The following is a 15,000-nucleotide window of genomic DNA, read 5'->3' as shown; positions in this document are numbered from 1 at the left end:
GTCCTCTGTAGTGATAGTCACTGCAGATAAATAACAGTGCCACATCACCATGACTACTGCATAAACCCATGAGCATCCATATGCCTGGGATAGAGGCATATAATGCAGACATGCTTTACCCATAATGCACAGTACACCCCCCAGTTAGATCAGAACTGTGTCGGCTCATGTTCTTCCCTCTAGCGACCCATCTCAGGGTGCGATCTGGACCATCACCTCAGTAAGGTCTGTGAAGGAAATATTGTTGTGTTTCTTTCTCTATCATTGTAAAGCGTGAGAAAGCTTAGCATAAGATTAGAAGAACAGGACGTTCCCTAGAGAATGTCCTTGAAGAAATACACTCCTTCCAAGGAGTTATCTGGTCTCAGCAGAAGCAAACCCTCCCTCGTTCTCTCGAACGCTACGGCTATTATATAAGGGGAGGGAAATCACCCAAAGGGGAGCGAAGCAAATAGGCACGCTCATTTTTTGAAACTAATAACTCAATAAAATCTTCTTATCCACATCTGACTCCTTGTTTGCTGAATTTCCACCACAGGTCTCAGGCCCATTGTTCCCCACTCGCACACACGCGCGCCATTAAGCCGTTTCACCACCGTCATCGTCAGTACTGAAACCGCAGGCAGCAAACCCTGGTTCACATTCACATGCAGTGGGTACTGGGTGTTTAAAGCACACTGTAAAATAGCACCAACTATTAGCATGCATAAACACGCACACACATTCTACAGTGGCCCCATCAGAAATTAAAGAATCCTAAATAAAATTGAACGCGAAACCTTAAACATCTAAAACTGACACAAAAGACTATAAAGTATCAGCAAAGCAAGATTTCTAAACAATAAACAAAACATTTAGCAGATGGAAAAACAACTGAGCAAATGAACCCCATGCATGCAGTGATGAAGTGAAGGAGACATGCTTTTTAACAGAAGTGACCCCAGTCACCAGCCAGCAAGCGAGAGGGAGGCAGGCACTTCTACTGGCCAGCCAGAGGGGGCGACCTCCAGGAGCAGGGACAGGCATTTTTCTCTTTGCTAACTAGGGTAGTAGTCTATAGAGCTGCTATTGGAATTCATCACGACTGATAGGAAGTGTTTACCCATTTCGGTTAGCACAGATAAGAAAACATACTGCAGATGCGTGTAAGAGAACAGAGGTTTACTACACTGTGAAACCTGTATAATCGTATAAGCTGCACCCTAAATGGCCAGACACAGGCTAATTGTAAACCACATAACCGTTACGTCACAGAGTTTGCTGTCGCTATGCAGCGTGTTCAGTGCACGCGCACGCGCGTGCACACACACACACACACACACACACACACACACACACACACACACACACACACACACACAAACACACAAACACACACAAGGTCTACATATAAAAGGAAGGATGCAGAATGTCAGGCATGCTTTGCTTCTGATCACAGCCAATCAAATGGTTCAATTAATCAATCATTCGAGGCAAACTCTGCCGGTCTGGAAGGTGAAAGCGTGCAGTAGGATGGGCTCCAGCTGAAGCAGGTGATTCAGATCAAACAAAACAAAAAAGTAATAAAACAGGAACAAACTCATTAAAAAAAAACATGTCAAAGCCAAAAACACTGCAGCTATGTGGGTGTGTTTAGAGATGAATGTGCCCAGATCAAACAAAACAAAAAACTAAATAAAAAAAAATAAAAAATGAATTGAACAGATATCAGTGCAATTAAAGTGCAGGTCTATGGATGGATTTTGAATGATATAAATTAACAGAAAAAAAAAACAAAAACAAGTACAAATCAAACAAAATTTTGGTTTTCAAAATAAACTTACCAGCATTTTTTGCGAAGTTGACTGAAAGTTGCAAGAAACAAACAAAAAAAAGGCAAAACATAACAAAAAATTACCATACTAACATCTACCATACTAACATCATGTTTTCAGAGGAGGCAGGTGTCACTAGCATGTGATGCTGACTAATGCAACCAAATCAGTGATTAAACATTAAACCTCCTGTAAGGCTGCTCCACCCCCAGCTCCACCCCCACCTCCACCCAGCCAGCTGGCCTTATCTAACATGTCCTGCTTCCACACTGTTGGGGTACACTCTTGATCACATTTTCCTCTTGATCTACATGTTCCTGTCACACATCAGCAGAGAGGAGCTTCAGAGGTCAGGAGCTGATCAGATCGGATTTACACGTCTGATCTCAATGATGGGAGCAGAGTTATGAGTCTGAGCTTGACAATGTGGGCGGAGCTGATTCTGATCTCAATGATGGGAGCAGAGTTATGAGTCTGAGCTCGACAATGTGGGCGAAGCTGATTCTGATCTCAAATATAGGGGCGGCGTTATGATTCTGATCTCAACGATGGGGCAGAGATATGAGTCTGATCTCAATGAGAGGATCAGCACAAAGCAAACTTACGCAGAGAGCTGACAGGAGCACTAAAGCCTCTCTTTTGAAAAGCACAGCTGAAAATACTGCTGAAAATACTGCAAAATAGGGCTCAGGGCTGTTTGTGGACAGCAGCGTAATCACTCTGCCTGACGGGCTGTTTGCGGGCGGCAGCCAAGTCACTCTGCCTGACGGGCTGTTTGTGTGGCGCTCTGCCTGTTGCGATGTCTACATGAAGCACACATAACAGTACTGACTGAGTTACTACTGCGAGGTGTTGGGGTGAGGGGTGAAGAGATGACCTGGACACACAAATACCAAAACGAATGTACACATCCATCCGAGCTAAACTACAGACCAAGCAGAACAGGGTCACTGCAAATGCAAAAGAAAAAATAAACACAAATGGGAGATGTGGGGCTGGAAGAGTCTTTGTTCTGTTTAAGGGGCCTGGATTTGTGCAGATGTATGTAGCGCCCTCCAGTGGCTGTACCTAGTGATCTGTCCAACAACTGCTGATTTGACTAATCTGTAAACACAACGCTATGAACGCAGCACAAACACATTGTGAAAGGCCATTTCTGCAAACAGTAAGCTCAGCTGCACTCTTGCAGAGTGACTGTCCCTAACTCCAAACTAACTAGGAACCATCATGAGTGATAGTCAAGTGAGCAGGGTAGGAGTAATGGTAATACTTGTATTTAACCATATTCAGTAACCATACATACTAAAACACTGAGAACAGGTGTGTGTACAGGTGTATGTATGTGTGAAGGTTACCTTGCGCCCATCACTGGCATGGCAGTTGACATTGAGTGGTGTTAGCAGAGCCATCAGCTTGTCTTCATTACCACTCCTGAGACAGAGACACACACCCACACACACCCACACACACACACACACACACACACACACACACACACACACACAATTATGGACAGCCTTTACTAACACAGGGCAAGAAAGGCACACTGAAAAGATGCAGAGGTTCCCAGTGTTCCTTTGTAATACTGCTAATATTGCATGTGTAAACACACACACACACCCACCCACCCACCCCTGCATGACGAGTTTACCATGAACCTAGTACTGCTCAGGTCACAGGAACGACTATTATTCTCTTGTAATGATCTTAGCAGACGTTCTGAGTGCTCCTCCTGGACCACACACATTCAGTGCTGTCTCCGTATTAAAAGAGCTCTGACTCAAATCAGCTAATTTAAAAACCCCATGAGCTTCAAGATGGTGTGTTCCATAAGAAACACTAGAACAAAATGTTCATGCCATAAAACAGACTCACCTCGCTGCCTCCAGCAGCTCATCCTTCTTATATTCACCTGCAGCCAAACATTCACATGATCAGATACACGCACCATCAGACAGGATCAGCATGCCTTTTATACATGTGTGTGTATATATATGCGCTGCGTGTGTATATATATGCGCGCGCGTGCGTGCGTGTGTGTGTGTGTGTGTTTACCAGTGAGGACAGTCTTGGCGGACGGATCTGCTAAGTCCAGGGCTGATTTGCCATCTGTATTTCTAATGTTGGGATCGGCACCATGCTGGAGCAGGACTGTAGAGAAACACAGACACACACACACACACACACACACACACACACACACACACACACACACACACACACACACACACGTGAAAACCATTAGACTAATCCGGTCACTCTTACTTCCCCACTCACACCAACAAATATACTCTAGCGGTGTGGTCACCATCACAGTCTGCAGTCTCAGCGGTCTGCAAGGTGAACAGTATTCAGCACAACTCTGAAACCCACTGGACGGACACGGGGACACACACACACACACACCTCTTGTGCTCCCTGAGTGTCATGAGTCAAGCGTTTTGCCTACTCAAACCAGGCCAACTGGAATGACGAACTACCATAATCACTATTAAGAGTAAAGGACGTGAACTCCTGACTACAGTTACCCTCACAGCCACACCAGAGGATTACCCGCCTCGCCTCCTTACCAATGCACACGTCGATCTTGCCCTTAATGGCAGCTTCGTGCAGAGGCGTGTAGTTCCAGTTGTCCCGCGCGTTGGGGTCCGCGCCCTGGCACAGCAGCAGGCTGACCACCTCCGCGTGGCCGAACGAGCACGCGTTGTGGAGCGGAATCAGCCCACCGTCGTCGCGCGAGTGCACGTTCGCGCCGGTCTGCAGGAGATGCTCGACAACATCTTTTCTCCCAAAACCTGCGCGGCGGGTAAAAAAATTAAATTACATTTAAAAAAAGCACGAAAGTCATTTTCATTTAAATTACATCTGGCCAATGCAGAAATGGAGAAAGCCATTATCCACGCATAGACCTATTATTTGCTATGCAAACGCATGAAAATCGGGTTGTTGTTGTTTTCAGAATGTCTAATTTAAATATAAATGTAAATATAGCTAACTACCGTCCAACTGAGCCCGGCCGTGTGTCTGTACAGTTTACGGGAAATCGCCACATTTATTCACGTTGCTACCGCGACCATTTGTTTTGGTCTTAGCTTAGCCGAGCTCGTCGGAAGTCCGCCGTGAATCGCAGCCGAAACCGAGAAAAAAAACCCCACAAACACGCACAAATAGCGCGAAACACGCGTGGCTCGTACCCGCGGCGAAATGCAGCGGCGTGGACTTCCTCCCCGCCATGTCCTTGGCGTTCACGTTGACCGCGTCCACCAGCCTCTTCACCCGGGAGACGTCTCCGTTGCGACAGGCCTCGAACAGCTCCCGGAACGCCCCGCCGGCGCCGCCGCCGCCTTCCTCGGCCGGGCTGGCGGCTGCCGAGCCGGGGCTGCTGCTGTCCGTGGCGCCCCCGGCGGAGCTGGCGCTGCTGCAGCCGGAGCTGGGGCGCTCCGGGGAGGCCGCGGCGCTTTCCGTGCCGCCGCCGCCGCCGCCGTCCGCGGCGCTCAGAGTCGCCGGATCCGGGACCACTGGCGACAGCGCGGGAGGCGGAGAGGCGATAGTGGCGTTCCGCGGAGGCGACTGCAAAACGCCGTGATGCTGCGAAGACCGACGGGACACCGCCATTTTCCCGTGAAAACCTCGGTCTGTCAACAATAACAGCTGGAACGGCACCACTTCCGCACAGGGCAAGTGTATTTCCGGTTACATTTTGTCGACGCTGAATACAACAAATCTGATTACAGTAACGAAGTCTGAATAAAACAGATCTGATTGCAGTAAACATGTCTGAATAAAACAAAACGATCTGATTACAGTATGTCTGAATAAAACAGCACTATCTGATTACTGTAAATATGTCTGAATAAAACTGCGATCTGATTACAGTATGTGAATAAAACAGCGAGATCTGATTACAGTAACAATGTCTGAATAAAACAGCATCATCTGATTACAGTAACGATGTCTGAATAAAACATGATCTGATTACAGTATGTCTGAATAAAACAGCATTATCTGATTACAGTAAGTATGTCTGAATAAAACAGCGAGATTTGATTACAGTAACAATGTCTGAATAAAACAGCATCATCTGATTACAGTAAAGATGTCTGAATAAAACAACATGATCTGATTACAGTATGTCTGAATAAAACAGCACTATCTGATTACAGTATGTCTGAATAAAACAGCGAGATCTGATTACAGTAAAGATGTCTGAATAAAACAGCATTATCTGATTACAGTAACGATGTCTGAATAAAACAGTGTGATCTGATTACAGTAAATAAGTCTAAATAAAACTAATCTGATTACAGTACCGATGTCTGAATAAAACAGCATGATCTGATAACAGTATGTCTGAATAAAACAGCGCGATCTGAGTACAGTAACGATGTCTGAATAAAACTAATCTGATTACAGTTACGATGTCTGAATTTGTTATTCTTTTCACCTAATACTTTTCTGGGTTCTGACATTCTTTCAGGCTATTATTGTTTTAAATTGACCACTGTTATGCAATGGCAGTATATGTGTATGTGTGTTTAAAACATGGTGTGTGCATGTAATTCAGCGACTGGTGGCGATACTGATCTAATGCCTAAATGTTTGGCAGCGTTCAGCTTATCGTCCTCTTAAAAACAAGGCACATTTAACTCATAAGGGGGGGATAGTGCTATGAAGATCGTTTTACAGATCCGTATAAACTATTTGGCACACAGCTAGGTTGTACAACATTGGTTTGTCTTGATGTGAGATGAATTAGTATCGGATTTCGGCTCTGCACCGTATCGCGTACTGGCGTGCTGTTTCACATGTGATATGTAGCTTTAAGATGCCTATTTCCTCCGGTGCTAACGGGCGAGAGAGTGGGTGCTGAGAACGAGACTCGAGGTTCTTACTTAAAGAGGTCCGTATCAGGAGTCTTTCTTCGTCCATTCCTATTTAACGGTAAAATGTACTAGAAGGTGTAGCTACATCAGATGTGGTGGAGTAGGCGTGAATCTGAACTGTTCTACTTTAATGTAGGTCTTTTCTTTATGGTCTTAAGGTGTGCTTTATGGTTAGTTCTTGTCCGCAGGTACCATGGCACCCTTTCTCAGGAGAAAGAGAACTCACTGGAGGTGCTGTCTAATACACCAATGTAGTAGATTTATAATCAGATCAAATGGCACCTGTGAGTGTTCATGAATGAGTGTTTAATGGCACTGTGTTAATGAATTTGTGTTTAATAGAGCTTTGAGTGTTAATGAATGAGTGTGTAATGCTGCTGTGAGTATTAATGAATGAGTGTTTAATGGAACCCGTGAGTGTTAATGAATGCGTGTTTAATGGCACTGTGAGTGTTAATGCATTTGTGTTTAATGGAGCTGTGAGTGTTAATGAATGAGTGTTTAATGGCTCTGTGAGTGTTAATGCATTTGTGTTTAATGGAGCTGAGTGTTAATGAATGAGTGTTTAATGGCTCTGTGAGTGTTAATGAATTAGCACTGCTTGCTGATGTTTTGTCCTCTTCTCCAGGCTGAAGGTGTTTCTAGGGCACCTGGAGAAGATGTGGAGGTTTCTTCAAAAGGTAGGAACCCCCAGAACCCTCACTGACTCCCCTCACGCTTCCACTGTCACGCTACTACATACCAGCCATATGTTTAGGAACTTTGTTCTGTGTTTGTGCATGTACTGAATCTGTCATGTGAGCAATGCACACAGGAGAGACATCAGGATAGTGATGAAGATGGCAAACACACCCTTGAACAATCCACATGCACTATGTTGTGCACTATGTTGAGGGCACAAGTTGCATTAGTTGTTGTTGTTTTTTTTACTTTTTTTTTTTTATTCTAAATTTTAAATGTAGGCAACACTTCTGTTTGTCCGATATTAACTGAAATAACGTTAAAAACTAAGGACTGGCTGAAAATAAACAGGAAAAAGTAGGTGGAAACAAACAGGGAATAAATATGATATAAAGCGTCACAGTTTCTTATGGAGTCAGTGTTCTTACCCACAATGCTGTGCGGGACGTACGTATTCTTCTACTAAGAGCGGATGAGACGGGACAAACGGCAGAGTCGTAAATGCTGGTTACTGTGAACCTGCTCAGTGCCATTTGGGAGCCACCAAAATGCTGATGTATTTTGGGGGCAGTTCAACATACAAGCCTGGATTAGCAATTAACACCATCTCTGCCATTTGCTGTGTTGGCCTGTAAACGTCTATGAAGCTGATGGTGAAGATGAAGATGGTGTTCTAGCAGCACTGACAGTGGGCTGTATGGGAATTTAGGAGGGACAAACATACAGACAGTTGATGTCCAAAAGTCTTTATTTGTAAGAAATGTATTTATTGAAAAAAAAATATCACCAGTGTGTTTGGCACACTGAAAAACTAAAATGGAAAAGATACATTTTTCTGTCGTCAGAAAAATCAACTTAGCAATGTTACATTTTTTGCGTATTTGAATTAAATAGCAACGTAACATCATAACAAATAAAACTAGTGTTATTTTCACACCGTGAACCCTCCAGTAAGGAGATCACGGAGGGGTTGGACCCAATAAATCTGTAGGTGTGTGAGAGAAGCATGAAGTGTGATTGGGTTAGCTGTGCTCCAGTTGGAACCAGACTGAGACAGACTGACTGATCATCACAGTTGTATCTGTTGAGTTTAGATGTTCAAGGCCTCATATGATTAGTCAGTTGAGTCACTGAAGGCATCTGATTGGTGGGTTTGGTGTAAGAGGGTCTGTAATTGGTTGATTTTACGGTTCAGTCACTGCTGTCGTCTCTAACCAGCATGTGGCTGTATATCTTCTGCTGCTCCTGTCTGAAGGTATCCTTCACTTTTGCTCTCTTGAGTCCACCATCCCTACGCACACACACACCCACACACACACACACACACACACACACACACACACACACACACAAAGCGTGTAACAATTGCAGAGGGAAGCACAGGAGTATGACAGTATTAAAATAAATAGCCCTGATGTACAGAGAGCTGCTAACCAGGACAGGTCCACCAGACCCCCTTGGTGTGCGATAGCTGACTTCACTCTGTTGGCAAACTGCACTGCATCCTCCCCTTCCTGTACAGACAGGAAATGAGTCAGCAAAACCAAGAAGCCAAAATGAATTTAAAGTTTTTAAGATAAAAATTCAACAATGGCTTAAACAAGAACAAATTTGTAAACCCTGAATATTAAATGATACACATATATTTTTTACATTTTCAGTTGTTCAAATGTACATAATAAAATATGTGGATATAACTTTAGGAATAAATACTTATAATGTAATATTTGTGTTTTACATTTTTTTGTTTTATTTACTGTAAACATTTTTGTGTTGTACTTACTGTACATACTTCCTTTTAAAAGCCTAACCAGCGACAGGAAGTGCAAATTAGCTTTAGCTAGATGTTTCATACCCATTGTATGTATTCTATTTTATGTAGCAGTGTTTATTTGTATTGTCCCTGTCAATAAACTCCATTGCAATGACTGCAGACACAAATATCACTGCAGATGTTCTCCACTCCCAAACCTTACCTGCTGGGTCATGGGTGGCCCCTCCCCCTCACCTGCTGGGTCATGGGTGGCCCCTCCCCCTCACCTGCTGGGTCATGGGTGGCCCCTCCCCCTCACCTGCTGGGTCATGGGTAGCCCCTCCCCCTCACCTGCTGGGTCATGGGTGGCCCCTCCCCCTCACCTGCTGGGTCATGGGTGGCCCCTCCCCCTCACCTGCTGGGTCATGGGTGGCCCCTCCCCCTCACCTGCTGGGTCATGGGTGGCCCCTCCCCCTCACCTGCTGGGTCATGGGTAGCCCCTCCCCCTCACCTGCTGGGTCATGGGTGGCCCCTCCCCCTCACCTGCTGGGTCATGGGTGGCAGGTACCAGACGTTACACACAATGGCCCAGCTCGTCATCATCCTCAGCAGGTAGCTCACCATGTTGTACTTCCCACTGTTCCAGAATGCATCGCCAAACTGGGGGTCATACTGCACACACACACACACACACACACACACACACACACACACACACAACTATAGCTCATCGTCAGTGTCAGAGAGCTGTGCAGAGACCCTAACCCTACCTTTATAGCCACGGGGTAAATGGGGCAGAAGAGTTCTACCTTTATAGCCAGGAGGTAAATGGGGCAGAAGAGTTCTACCTTTATAGCCACGGGGTAAATGGGGCAGAAGGGTTCTACCTTTATAGCCACTGGGTAAATGAGGCAGAAGGGTTCTACTTGTATAGCCATGGGGTAAATGGGGCAGAAGGGTTCTATCTTTATAGCCACGGGGTAAATGGGGCAGAAGGGTTCTACCTTTACAGCCATGGGGTAAATGAGGCAGAAAGGTCTACTTTATAGCCACGGGGTAAATGAGGCAGAAGGGTTCTACCTTTATAGCCACGGGGTAAAGGGGGCAGAAGGGTTCTACCTTTATAGCCACGGGGTAAATGAGGCAGAAGGGTTCTACCTTTATAGCCACGGGGTAAATGAGGCAGAAGGGTTCTACCTTTATAGCCACGGGGTAAATGAGGCAGAAGGCTTCTACCTTTATAGCCACGGGGTAAATGAGGCAGAAGGCTTCTACCTTTATAGCCACGGGGTAAATGAGGCAGAAGGGGTCTACCTTTATAGCCACGGGGTAAAGGGGGCAGAAGGGTTCTACCTTTATAGCCACGGGGTAAATGAGGCAGAAAGGTTCTACCTTTATAGCCACGGGGTAAATGGTTCCTCCGATTTCAAAACTTCCCTTTTTGAACATCATAACAGATGTGTTATTGATGCAGGTTCCTGTGCAGGGGCAGAGACACAATGGTGTGAGCAACCCAGGGACTGTGCTTGTGTTTTTGTGCGAGTATGTGCGTATACCTTATTTCACTAAACCCCTCCCATCCTTCATTAACAAAGGGAAGTCGAGGGAAATCAGGTGGTGCTATTAAGAGTTGGTACAAATGTAGAGCAGTGATGGCCCAATCCAGTCTAATATCGCAGAGTGCAATCTCACACAGTTGTGTAATCTCACACAGATGTGTAATTTTACAGTAATTTTGTAACATGGTATGACAGCATGCATACATGCAATTCTGAGAATTTTTAGGTAAATCCGTGATCACTGTAACAGCCTGAGGTGGTAAATCTAAAGCCAAAACAAAAACAGAACCATGTTGTGTTTAGCACCATGGCAAATGTCACACCAAAAGGAGAATGAGACACATTTAATCTCATGTATCATTTCCAATTTTATACAGTCAAGCTTCGTATTCATCTAATATGTCTCAGTCTGATTTCACATAGACCAATCACAGTCATTTGTCTAATCTCACATCGCCTGCCTCAGCAGTGTGTTCAGCACTCAGGCTCTTACCCTCAGGGAAGATGAGGATGGGGAGTTTGTTCTTATCATTGACATGATCCCTCAGCCTGCAGACATGAAAGGGTGAGCACAGAGGATCCGCTCAGGACACACACACACACACACACCCCCACACCTAGACACACACCCACACCCACACCCACACACACACCCACACACACACCCCCACACCTAGACACACACCCACACCCACACCCACACACACACACACACCCACACACAGACACACACTGTAGCGCTCCATACAGTAGGATGATGCAGTCCTGATGATGCAGTTACATATGTATATTAAACAGATAATTATGGCCTTCAGCAAGACAGAAACACCAGTACACACACACACACACACACACACACAATCACACATATACACACCACACTCACACAATCACATTCACTCACACACTCAAAAAATACATTCTCACACACACACACACACACACACACACACACACACACACACACACACACACACACTATGCAGATAGCAGTGAGACACATTCTGCTAAGGTCAGAGAGCAGCCTGACTCAGCACTTTACATGCAAACGACTAATCAATGGGTCATCTGTGCTCTGGAGTGAAGATAAGGAGCACCAGCTGTGTACGAGCAGGCTGTGCCTCACAGCCGTGTGTGTGTGTGTGTGTGAGTGTGTGTGTGAATGTGTGTGTGTATGTCAATGGGATTACGCATGTGGGAATGTGTTTATGTGTGTGTGTGTGTGTGTGTGTGTGTGTGTGAATGTATTTTTTGTGTGTGTGCATGAATGTGATTGTGTGTGTGTGGTGTGTATGTGTGCGTGAACGTGTGTGATTGTGTGTGTGATGATGTGTTTTCCAGCTGCAAATGATGACCTACATTCCAGACCACTGCATGTCCAAGGAGTTTGTGTGCACTCAATGTGTGTGTGTGTGTGTGTGTGTGTGTGTGTGTGTGTGTGTGTGTGGTCCAACGCATTCCATCTTTTCTTTGGCACACACACACACACACACACACATGAAACAGTAGGAAACATGAATCAGCCTGTAGTAGACAAAGCTTGATCATGAATGCAGACTACACACAAGCTTCTTCAGGTCATCGCAGGTCATCACAGGTCATCACAGGTCATCATAGTGCAGTTTGAAACCGATTTTAGTGCTGTGCTGTTCTACCTTTTTGTCACCAGGTGGCGATCTTTCATCTCTGCTCTTTCAAACCAGATGTGTGGACAAGCTCGAACCATCGCACGCTGAATCACGCCCATCAGGCCACCGTGTACCTGCCCCACCTGGCAATCAGACCGAGCCCACGTCAGAACCTCACACACCGCGTGTGACACGCAGCCTTTTACGGCATCTCTACCATGTTTGGTTTCTGAGCCTCTTCGACACCTGTCCGTCACTCACCATGGCGTAGCCGCCGTCATTAGCCAAGATGACCACGTCGATCGGTGAAGTGTGATTGGCCACACAAATCCCTCCTTTCTTTGGTTTGTTCTCCCTGTAGGGGGCGGAGTCAGAAGGCATTCCTGTGAGCGCTCACAGCAGAAGCTCCAGCTCAGGTGCAGGTTTCTGCTACAGCCCCACGTCACCTGCCTCAGGTGTGCCGTGGCAATCTGCGTGAGAACAGAAACCTGGACTGTCTGGACAGGATCCCGGGTCGGACTAAGGCTCTGGCAGAACATTTAACCCAGTTCCATGCCACAGGCATGTGTGAGCAGGCTCAATGGCTGCCACAGCCACACCACACCACACAACACACATCACACACACCACACATCACACACACTCCATACATCACACACACACAACACATCACACACACTACACATACCCCACACACACTACACACACCCCACACACTCCATACATTACACATACATACACACATCACACACACTACACACACCCTACACACTCCATACATCACACACACTCCACACACCCCACATACTCTACATACTCCATTCGGTGTCTGATCACTGCTGTTCACTTCCAGGGTTAGTTGGAAACATTAGCCACTTTGTTCTAGACTAAAGAAGCAGAATTTTGACTCCAAATATGTCCTGGCCGGTTGACCGCAAATGGGTAAGTGGAAAGTGATGTACTCCTTAAAATTCCTGAGCTGTTGATTGAAATGTGCTCCAAAATGCTACAGGCATCAGAAGTATTACTGCGTGTCACGTTGCCGTCTCTAGTTATCATCAGCGAAACCTGCCGTCAGCTAGCAGCTAGTATCTTAAACACATCTACAAGAAACAAAACATCAATAAAAACACATGCTTTAATGTATCCTTTGTTTGTTTAATTGTTTGTGTGCACTGTTTAAGCACTAAAACTGCTTTAAATTACTGCCATTGGAAAAAACCAAACACTAGCTGTGGTACCTAGTGCTTGTTGTGTTAATGAATACTAGCTGTGATAGTGAGGTAGTCAATACCTGTTGTGGTAGTGAGGTAGTTAGTACCTGTTGTGATAGTGTATTGTGGCAGACAGGCCTCGGGCGCAGATCCGATAACACATGACATGCACCAGCTCACTTAGCCAGTCCTTTAACCTGGAACACAAACCATTCTCCCTGTTACACTCCACCACACTGCTTTACTCAGAGTGAAGAGCATTCATGTATGGACAACAGCACTCATCAACATGATTTACAAGACAAGAAGAGGAAGTTATTGAAGCTGAGTTTCGATTGCAGAGGTGCACGGTTCCAAATGTCAATAACAGAAAAACACAGTTTACACAGAGAAAAGATACAGTTTAAGCTAAACAGAAAACAAAATACATTTTGATATACATGCTACATGTCAGTGACGACCAGGACGGCCCCTGGAGACTGACGACACCCACACATGTCAGGGACCACCACGACGGCCCCTGGAGACTGAGTGTGGCTCTCTTCAATCGATCCAGTTAATTAGATATGCAGGACAGCAGGTCTCCAGGGGGAGGGGTGGTAACCATAACAACTTCAGCATGGGGAATACAGATTCAGCAATACAAATGCTAATAATGCTGACGCTAATGCCAATGATGCTAACACTTGATGACGCCAACTCTAATGTTGCTAACACTGATGCTAACGATGCTAATGCTAATGATGAAAGCCGTGCAGGTGCGGACGACCCGAGCGCCTGCCAGGAGCACACGTGCTGTGCAGCTGCCCCGCGGAGGTGTGGGGAGGTCTGTGTGTGTGTCCGGATGAGTGCTGGGTGCAACGGCCTGCTCAGCCTGACGTTACCGGCAGTTGGGCAGGAATCCCACGCCAGTGGTGCCAACGACGAGCCAGCTGATCCCGATCGCCGCCAGAGTGACCCTGCAACCAAACGACACGCTGCTCACACATCTGCAGGACTGATCTGAGATCAGCTTTAACCACCCGCACCGTAACGATGCCTTTACCGGGCAACACATAGGCTGATCTTAGAGCAGCTGACTTAATTTAAATACAGTCTTAAAATATAACAGAGTAATCAGAGAACAGTTGAATTACTGGGACTCTTTGTATTAGTCAGCCCAGCCTGCAATTTGAATTAAATGTAATTATTAGTGAGGTCAGTTACTCTGTAATAATGCTGGTCAGATTCTGATCTGGTAATTATAAGTGATGTGTTGAGCAGAGTAATCAAATTCAGACTTGTTAATTACGCTGTGGTAACTATACTGTGTTGCATGCTGTTACACTGTGGAAGAGTGATGAGGTTTGATCTGTTTAGACAGCAGAGCCTGCCCTGAGAGCAGGGGTTAGGGGTCAGGGGTTAGGGGTCGGGGTCAGGGGTAGGGTGCGGATGATCTCTCTGTGCCTCTGTAGGTTCACACAGAGAC

General features: G+C 45.8%; 2 protein-coding genes and 1 long non-coding RNA gene across 7 annotated transcripts in view; 1 reads left to right on the top strand and 2 right to left on the bottom strand.

Annotated features, from left to right (window-relative positions):
* Positions 1–5,624, bottom strand: part of tnksb (tankyrase, TRF1-interacting ankyrin-related ADP-ribose polymerase b) — a 15,933-nt gene extending 10,309 nt beyond the window's left edge. For 2 of the 4 annotated variants that reach the window (XM_035526149.2, XM_035526150.2), the window contains exons 1-6: positions 5,009–5,624; positions 4,385–4,609; positions 3,870–3,965; positions 3,690–3,726; positions 3,170–3,245; positions 1,824–1,844 (exon numbers count right to left, since the gene is read on the bottom strand). In XM_035526149.2, coding sequence (XP_035382042.2) covers positions 1,824–1,844; positions 3,170–3,245; positions 3,690–3,726; positions 3,870–3,965; positions 4,385–4,609; positions 5,009–5,429 — 876 coding nt within the window. In that variant the 5' untranslated portion in view covers positions 5,430–5,624. The remainder of the gene's footprint in view (positions 1–1,823; positions 1,845–3,169; positions 3,246–3,689; positions 3,727–3,869; positions 3,966–4,384; positions 4,610–5,008) is intronic. The other 2 variants (XM_081708862.1, XM_081709139.1) reach the window with 1 other exon arrangement.
* On the top strand, positions 5,359–12,492 carry LOC145659376 (uncharacterized). Its single transcript, XR_014125580.1, has 3 exons — positions 5,359–5,491; positions 7,326–7,377; positions 12,360–12,492. It is a non-coding gene; the product is annotated as an uncharacterized LOC145659376 (long non-coding RNA).
* The window catches only part of agpat9l (1-acylglycerol-3-phosphate O-acyltransferase 9, like), a 17,398-nt gene continuing 10,506 nt past the window's right edge, over positions 8,109–15,000 (bottom strand). For both annotated transcript variants that reach the window (XM_035526217.2, XM_035526218.2), the window contains exons 5-13: positions 14,417–14,491; positions 13,640–13,729; positions 12,580–12,673; positions 12,346–12,461; positions 11,184–11,239; positions 10,524–10,609; positions 9,675–9,803; positions 8,813–8,892; positions 8,109–8,669 (exon numbers count right to left, since the gene is read on the bottom strand). In XM_035526217.2, the coding sequence (XP_035382110.2) occupies positions 8,570–8,669; positions 8,813–8,892; positions 9,675–9,803; positions 10,524–10,609; positions 11,184–11,239; positions 12,346–12,461; positions 12,580–12,673; positions 13,640–13,729; positions 14,417–14,491 (826 nt within the window). In that variant the 3' untranslated portion in view covers positions 8,109–8,569. The remainder of the gene's footprint in view (positions 8,670–8,812; positions 8,893–9,674; positions 9,804–10,523; positions 10,610–11,183; positions 11,240–12,345; positions 12,462–12,579; positions 12,674–13,639; positions 13,730–14,416; positions 14,492–15,000) is intronic.

Source organism: Electrophorus electricus, chromosome 1 (genome assembly GCF_041902795.1).
Source record: "Electrophorus electricus isolate QZ-2024a chromosome 1, ASM4190279v1, whole genome shotgun sequence".
Lineage (NCBI taxonomy): Eukaryota > Metazoa > Chordata > Actinopteri > Gymnotiformes > Gymnotidae > Electrophorus > Electrophorus electricus.
This window is presented reverse-complemented; position numbering and strand designations above follow the sequence as displayed.